Source organism: Zootermopsis nevadensis, unplaced genomic scaffold (genome assembly GCF_977971745.1).
Source record: "Zootermopsis nevadensis isolate Lab colony 2312 unplaced genomic scaffold, Znev_1.0 Znev_ptg000012l, whole genome shotgun sequence".
Lineage (NCBI taxonomy): Eukaryota > Metazoa > Arthropoda > Insecta > Blattodea > Termopsidae > Zootermopsis > Zootermopsis nevadensis.
This window is the reverse complement of record NW_028259144.1, coordinates 10,265,514-10,274,498: the sequence shown is the minus strand read 5'-3', so window position 1 is coordinate 10,274,498 and position 8,985 is coordinate 10,265,514. Positions and strand designations below refer to the sequence as shown.

Sequence of the window (8,985 nt, the reverse complement as noted above, 5' to 3'; positions counted from 1 at the left end):
ATGTTTTCTGTGGTATAACAGAATACGACTCTATTTAATTATATACTAGTAGCTAGGCGGATTGGCGATGGTCAATTTCACCTCTGAAACGGGAGACGGAAGTTTACTGTGGTCTGTATTCTATGGCTATAGTTCTTAGTTTGATATGTAATTACACTATTATTATTCGTGTCACGTCCTCCTGGGAGACAACAGTTTGTTACTGGCCTCAGAGAATCAAGTTTAGTCCCCCTACCCATCAATCTGTGAGCTTTCACAGCCATTACAGTTTAGCAACAATTCTTGCTTAAGCCCAAATTGTAGGCACTGTGATAAAAGACGGTAAAATAAATAAGGCGGCTGTCCTACTTCATTTTATCACATTAATGCAACTTTTAGGTCCGAATGCGCTTAGTAGGGCGGAGAGATGTGGCTTTCAAAAGCTGCGTTTCGTTTACTGATAACTGTCTGCTGTATGGATGTGTGAAATGTAACGATACATAATCGAACAGTCACAAAGTATATGACAGGCTGAACGTGGAAGATTGGACGGAGCTTTCGATGTCGTATACCTAATTGGGAGTATTATTACATTAGTGTTTTCCTGGAAACCAGTGAAGTTTCATGTAGATATCACATAAGACACTAAAGAATCACCCGTCAATAATGAAGGGGAATTCTAGAGGAGGTCGAAACAACACATTTTATTTAACAGTCTTACAAAGTAGCATATGTGAATTACAGTCATTGGTTACCTTTGCGTAATTAAAGAATATACTACATTTTAATGCAGTAAAAATAGAATATAAGAAGACATGTGGTCATGTGATTCGGTTAAACTTGTGTAAGGTTTATATAGCATTTCGTTAATTTGTTTTATAAACAAGAAGATACGTAGGTAACAGTCAATTAATGTATTTTGTGCTGAAAAGATGTGCTCATATTTTTACATTTCCTACAGTCTAATCACTCACTCACTCTATGGTGCAGTGCACTCTTTGAGAAGTCGATTCTATACTCGGATTGTCAAAGAATAGCTCATGATCTTTATGGAACCCAAAGGTTCATCACTGTCTTCACAAGAACCCGCCATCAGATTCAGTCCTGAGCTAGCTACATCCAGTTCGCTCCATGGATTCAGGCCTCCCAACCAATACCTTGTAAACACCCCTCCCCATCTTCCATGCGTGCTGTATGTCTCGCCCACCTCATCTTCCTCGAATTAATCACCCTAACAATATCAGGTGAGGACTACAGACCGTGAAGCTCTCCCTCCATATCAATACACTGAGGATCCCCAATAATTTCATTGGAACTTCAAGTCAGCCTCGCCAGAAGAACGTTGGATCAAATTTTGTACCCAGATAAGAAGGAAATTACTCGATAATTATTACTTCTTCTTCTTTTGTAATCAATCCTAGGATTGGTTGGCAGCAGCTCTTTCTGAGCTGCTGATACTTGGGATATCCTGAGGATCTTTAATGCGGTGGATTCCCCTTGCCTTCCGCATCCTATGCCGTTGACCCATCCGGGTTCATTCGCCTTTAGGGGTAATTTCTCACCCCAAGGGCATGAGGGTGCCCTGAACCTCCACCAGCTCATCCACCCTCTGAAGAGGCTGTTGGCACTTGGTAGAGAGGGACCACTTATACCGATGGTCACTCGGTCTGTGGACGCAGTTACGTCATGCCCGGGACAGAATTATTACTATAAGTCCTATTATCTTTCATATGAATTGGTACAATAATAGATTCCTTTCAATCCTGTGGCATTTCTTCCTTATTCCATATGGAGCAAATACGTTTGTGTAACTTGGAACGCAACGTTTCGCCTCCTGCTTTGACCAATTCGGCCAAGGATTTACACTTTTTCAAATTATCAATAGCAATCTGCACTTCGACAAGACTAGGTTCTGGCACTAATGGCTCAGATATCAATTCTTATCTATGATAATATTAAATCTAGGTTAGCAAACTTTAGAAAATTCATTTATGCCTCTGTATAAATCTCTAATATTTGTGGTTTCACGTCTTAAATTTTGCATATAATCTTCATTGATTTGGCTTCGGTTTTTTCAACCATTGTAATTGATCCAGCTTCCGTCTGTCTATTAATTTTGAGCACTCAACATCAAACCATGGTTTGCTATGTTTCAGTTTGTGATATCATATATTATCCTCGGCTGAGGTCTTGAAATTATCCCTAAAATTTCCCGTCAGCTATTAATACCCAAGTTCTCTAAAGCCGCAAATCTCTTAGAGATTTTTATCGGGTTTCCTTTAACTTCTACATCACTGAGTTTCTTTAAATAAAATCTTTATAAATCAAAATTTGCTTTACTAGTTTACTCACTCTCCCTTAATTTTGCCACTACCAGGAAATGGTCGGTATTACTGTCAGCTCCTCTGAAGACTCTGACATCTAATATACGAGTGTCGTCTTTTGTTAATTAAAACATAATCTGTCTGACTTTGTGTAACACCATCAGAAGTCAAAGTATATTTATGAATGTCACGGAGAGGTAAAGTTGTGCTTCTGTCAATTAGATTTTTTAAGTTGCAAAAATTTATTACTCTAAGCCCATTACCATTACTAACTTCACGTAGACTTAATTTGGGACATGAGAAAAAATATTAACAATTTGAAAGTGGCGAGGAAATTTAAATATTTCTTCTATCATGTTTATCTTCACATTCTCAGTAAAATAACATAACTATTCATACAGGTGTGATACGAGGCAAGTGCCTGAATTTTATTGATTGAGCTACGGTCGTCGACTGCAGATATAGTCATCCTCAATTCAAAGATGGCAGCACAAACAATAATATCCTGGCCGGCCCCAGAAAATGTTTCTACGTAATAGCGTTTGGTATTACCTGTGTAGTAGAGGTTGTAGAGGTTAAGTGAGGTTTGTTATATTCTGTTTAGCAGTGTTTGCCCTAATAGTATCGAAATTTCAATTTAGAAATGCTAATTAAAGTGAAGGTAGGTATTGTGTAATGCATTTTAAAGTAACACTAATTGATGTGCGTGATCTGCAATGTTAAATTATCTTTGTTTTCTTCTTTCTATGTTGGCGGGCGCAGACTTTGACAGGGAAGGAGGTAAGTCTGTTTTGACATTCTTAAAGATATGTGTTAGTAATATAGAAATAATATGTTTATTAATAAAAAAAATCTTTAAGTGTGTATTTTACTTGCTGATTGCACATTTGTAACGGTGAACGTAACACATAGTCCAAACTTTAACCTCTCTGAATGCATGTTAGTTCAAAGCAGATAGAAAGTAAAGTTTGTTGTATGGACTATTCACCACACATGTCTATGTAAGACTCAAATTCATACCTTGTGTTATTAATATATGCACTCTCACCTCTTGTGCTACTGGACATCTTACACACTGGCTGTTAGGTTTATACTGGTTAATTAAGTAAGCTGTTTTTAAAATAGGCACACTTGTACAAGTTGCACCAGGTTATAATTTTGTTATCTTGTCAGACAGGTTGCATTTTCAGTTACTGATGTCACCTTGTATTTCACGTACAAGACTTCAGCTCAGGCACACTTGCCCCATAAATTTTGTTTAATGGTGGCAGCAAATGGTAGTTAGCAGTTTGTATGTTATTTTCGAAAATATTTGATTAGCTACAGTGTAGTTTAGTTACGCCTGTTTTATGCAATTTAATGTTATGTTAGTTTTCTGTATTTATATTAACATTTGATATTTAAATATTTCCTACATTGTGAGTGGTGGACCTAATGCCACAGTTAGCATTCCTGCATCATATTCAGGAAGGCTTGTGTTTGAATCTTGGGCTGAAGACCAGCTGCAGTATTTCTCATTACCTCCAAACTAAGTTGATGTTAATTGCCAGCAATAATATTTCTATTGATGTTTTCAAGTACTGTCAACAAAGAATTTTAATAATTGAAATATACTTAGTTTGAGAATGTCAATATACCTCCAAGAAGATACTAAGACCAGATAAAGTTAGTTATGACTACTTTCTTTCAATATGCTCTTTTCTCAATGCATCATTCACAACCATGTTTAATAATCATCAGCAGTAGGCAGAATCTAAAGTTATCTATTATATGTGCAGTGTGTTGAGGTTATGTAACAAAGTGCCTCATAATTTTTAGTTAAACTGGCAGTAGTTTTGTAAATTAGGTGCACACACTTTTATTCTTCTGTCTTGAACTGAATTAAAATGCATAAGTTGTACATATGAGGAGTGTTAATCATAAATATCTCTTCTCTATACTTGACTGACAGAGACTAGCTCTAACAGACCCAACTAATTAGGTACGCATCACCTGAAGACAGAGACAGAGCCAGTCACTGAAAAGTCATGGTTTTCTCTTTTAAAATAGGATGATGGAAATAGTCCAAAAAATGAACAGTTTTAAGCACATTCATGTATATTGCCAGTTTTTATTAGAAATTCAAAAGTCCATACAGCATTACATGCAGTATGATGTGACTCGTAATGTCATGTGATGGAAGAAGTAAATCATTGTCTGCAGTTTTACTAGAAGTATTCAAATGTTTGCAGTTAATTGAGTTGTAATGTCAGTGTTATTTATAGTAATCAGAGGTAAAATCTGATTTTTTTAAATTTTTTTGTTTTAAATTTATGATGACCTAGCCTCCTCATATGGCAATGTCTGGTCCTGTTCTGTTTTACAAGTAGGAAATTTTTTTGTATATCTGTTGGAATATACCAGGTACTGGGGACTATTGGCTGCTGATTCTGGACATTACAATATAATGAATCTGAGAAATTTATGTATGTGTCTGTACTAACAGTAAAAGCCCCAATTAAATAGTTTTTTTAATTTCAGCACAATACAAATACAATATTTCTTCTATGATACATAAATAGTCCATTCATTTTGCCATTTTCTGTACAAATGGAAGAAGCTGAAGTATTTATGGATAACTTTTGTTTGTTGGAGCAGTTCATTGAAACTTTTATAGCCTAAGAATTGTTTACTTGAATATTATGACACAATATGACTCAACAATATTGTTTAATTCCAACCAATAGCACTACATCCCGAATCAGGCCCTGGCCTCCCTAATATTGTTTAATTACTTGGACAAAAACAATTTTGGCTTCTCTAACCCTTGTGTCCCACCTTTGCATTAGATCTTTTATTCTTGTTGTTATAAACTATTTAATCCATCATTGAATTCAAATGTATTTTTTCTATTTTTAAAAAATATGTAGTGTTTCATGAAGGGTGGGATTCAGAAAAAACTAAGTACATGTTAGTATCCCGTCAGCGGACAGGCAGGCAAAATCATATTAGGGTGGCTAATAAATCCTTTGAATGTGTGACAAAATTCAAGTATTTGGGATCAACAATAACAAATCAAAAAATTTATGAGGAAGTTAGGAGGAGACTAAATTCTGGAAATGCCTTCTACTTTTTAGTTCAAAATATTTTGTCTTCCCGTCTGATTTCTTTGGACCTAAAGATTAAAAATTACAAAACAATAATTTTCCCCGTTGTTTTGTATGGGTGCGAAACATGGTCTCTCACTCTGAGGGAGGAACACAGATTGCAGGTGTTGAGGAGGATATTTGGGCCTAGGAGAGAAGAGGATGGGGCATTCAGGAAACTGCATAATGGCGAATTTAAAAATTTGTACTCCTCCCCCAGTATTGTCTGGTGGTTGAGTCGAGGAGAATGAGATGGGCAGGGCATGTGGCATACGTGGATGAGGCAAGAGGTGTGCACCAGGTATTGGTCAGGAAGTCTGAAGGGAAGAGACCACTGGGGAGACCTAGACGTAAATGGGAGGATAGTCTCAGGCGGGGTCTATGGGAGATAGGAGTTGAAGGAGACTGGATTTTGTTGGCCCAGGTCAGGGTCCAGTGGAGGGCTTTGGTTAATTCGGTGATGAATCTTTGTGTTTTGTAAGCCATCTACTTAGTTAGTTATGTAGTTTTTCATAATGTGTATGTTTAGATAGTGTAGCCTGTACATAATTCTTTGAATCATAATGCATCACCTGATTCTTGATTAAACTTGAAATCCTCCTTTCCCCATTTTATTGAAACTCGTATGGAGGATGTACAAGTGCCAGATTTTAAGAAAGCAGATGATTGTCAAGTTGTGTTGATTTGTGTAAGTGCACGTACACATGCAAGAAACATTTCCACATATGAATTGTGGTTTTCTGGGCTGTGATGCCATGTAGTCTTGTAAGTATAAAATGGAGCTTTCGTGGCAACTGAAGTTGATGAAAGACTCTCAGGTTACAAGCCACATTAGGTGGCTTGTAACCCGAGAGTCTTTCATCAAGTCTTGTAAGTGGTTACTATTGTTCCAATGAAACATTGGTAACCATCTTCAAGACTGCACAGCACATTGCAACCAAGATAACCACAACCCACATTTTTATGGACATGAACACCTTAAAATGTATTTATTGAACACTCACTCGGATTGTGCACAGGTGTCAAGAACATTTCCTTCAGTTTATGTTATCAGTGACAGACAAACATTGGTGTGAAATTGAATTACTACTTATTCTTTTATATTTGGTTTGTAAATGTGTAGATAGAGATTGATATCGAGCCAACAGACAAAGTGGAACGCATCAAAGAAAGAGTTGAAGAAAAGGAGGGCATTCCTCCCCAGCAGCAACGCCTAATATTTTCTGGAAAACAAATGTGAGTACTTATATTTCACACACAAGTTTGTACACTTGTTTTAGTACCATGCATGGCTTTCAATTTTACCATACTTAAAATGTATTCTTACATTACGTTTCTACACTGAATTCATGTGATCCAGGATAGGATCAAGGGCGTGATCTTGTGAACACTGTAGTAAAAGGTAGAGAATTTCTTGATTATTAGTTCCATGGAGTTTGTTTCTATAGTAGCCTTTTGCATGTTATGAGGAATGTCATCTCTCTTATTTTCTGTAATAATGTGATTCTGACTTTATAATTAACTGTCTATTGTTCTTTCAGGAATGATGAGAAGACTGCTCAAGACTATAAAGTGCAAGGTGGTTCAGTGCTACATTTAGTGTTAGCACTGAGAGGTGGAAGTGAAACTGTATTTCAACTTAAAACATTCTGTATGCTTTATGTTAACAATTATTATAAAATGTAACTTTGACAAGGATCGTTACAGTACATCCCATTATATTCTGTGCATTATTATCTCAGACATAGTAGCGATGTCATGTAATTGTTTACTAATGCACTAATTACATATATATTTATTGCCCATGCAGTTAATATATAAAGGTTTTAATCTTTCATGTTTTGTTCAGTTTCCAGATTCACACACTTCTCCCCCCACAAACCAATTAAATACATAAAACATATATAAATTTTGTATTGTTTGTATTTTCATGCTGTTATCTGTAGCTACATAGCCAGTGTATGTAATTCACAATTATTTGAACCTTGGTTGGCTGTGGTGTGTGATATGTCACATGGTCAATACTTCATGTGACTCAAAAGATTGTGGCAGTAGGCTTACTAAATATATTATGCAAAGATTCATTCGATATCCTGATATCAGCATCGTAGACTTAGTGAACATTTTTATAATTGTTGATGTTGTCTTTAGATGTTACTGTGAAAGGTGTTCAAATAGTTCAAGAAGTCACAAATACAGCTGGTACTAGAATCAGCAACTGGTCTATGGGACTCATTGATGAATATGTCAACGTGATGGAATTAGCAGCAGGCTTATAGGCTGCTCCACTGAGTGCTGCTTACTCAAAGTCCTCCAGTGACAGTATCAACATTTCTTCACAAAACTGTCCATTAAAGCAGTAGAAAATTTATGGCCAGGGCATGACAAAAATATCTGTTTATAATGTCTCCCTTCCAATCGACAACTGGTCATTCCCATTATCTCCTCCCCATCAGTGTCGCTTCCACATGTGGATGGGAATGACCAGTTCGAAATGGGAGGGAAATGTGATGTCCTTCAAGGGCCAGTTCTGTGAATAAATGCATAATGGCCATGGGCTTAACGGCAGTCACAGGAGTATTTTGAGGACTCTGAGAAAGCAGTGCTTAGTGGAGTAGCCTGTAAGCCTGCTGCTGATTCCAGTATGTTGACATGTTCATCTTTCATTCCATTTCTCAGACTGCCTGAATAGCATTCACAACAACATCCGAATCATTGAGAGTGAGCAAGATGATGACCACCCCTCCTGATTGTCAATTTTAGAAGACCGAGTGAATCCTTTGTTGACATTTTTTCAAGAAGGCTACACATTGAAATTTTTTCAGCATCCGTGAAAAAGCAGCAGATTATTTAAGTCAGAACAGGTAGCACTGGATATAATCCAAAAGGAAATGGAATGTAATAATGAACCCACATGTCATGATAAATACTGTAAATGAAGTATAAGTTATAAATGCAAGAAGCGTAAGTTTTGATTATGCCTGCAGTGCATGGAATAGTTTCATTTGAGGCATGAAACATTTGAGATTCTCATGGCAGTTATGATTCTGATGGTGGTCTTATGTGTTGTAAGTGTGTGGAATCGTACAGGTCAGCCAATGGATGATTGCTGATTGGGGCTATTTATGTCTGCTAGTATCTGCCAGGGAGAACCAATACTGGAGGAAGTTATCTGAAGTATAGTCAGAAAATATAGAAACATCAGAATATGGAATGAAAACATTTACGTGTGAATAATATTACTTATACTCGAGCATCATGTGGAAACATCATCACGAGTGATATAAGTTATTGTTTTTGAAGTTTCTGAATAACAAATACACAACATATTTTATGCCTCTTTGTCTGTAGTAGCATAAGTTTCTTATCACCACAGCTGTACTAGGTTGCAAGACACTCAAGACAACCTCTGAGCTTCCCTTTTCTCCCATTATTAAACAGAAATTTGGCCAACTATAGGTGGATACTGCCTACATACAGGACGACTGAGACAGTGTGCTCCTCTGTAATACTAAAACTCATCTAGGATTTTACGGAGCATCAATGGCCAGAAGACT

The 8,985-nt window shown here is 36.7% G+C and overlaps 1 protein-coding gene across 1 annotated transcript; it reads left to right on the top strand.

Moving 5' to 3' along the window:
- The first annotated feature begins 2,808 nt into the window (after nt 1-2,808).
- On the top strand, nt 2,809-8,768 carry Nedd8 (Nedd8 ubiquitin like modifier). Its single transcript, XM_022059518.2, has 4 exons — nt 2,809-2,964; nt 3,066-3,083; nt 6,552-6,664; nt 6,970-8,768. Exons 1-4 carry the CDS (start codon nt 2,947-2,949, stop codon nt 7,112-7,114), a joined length of 294 nt encoding a protein of 97 aa, XP_021915210.1. The 5' UTR covers nt 2,809-2,946; the 3' UTR covers nt 7,115-8,768.
- The last annotated feature ends 217 nt before the right edge of the window (nt 8,769-8,985 follow it).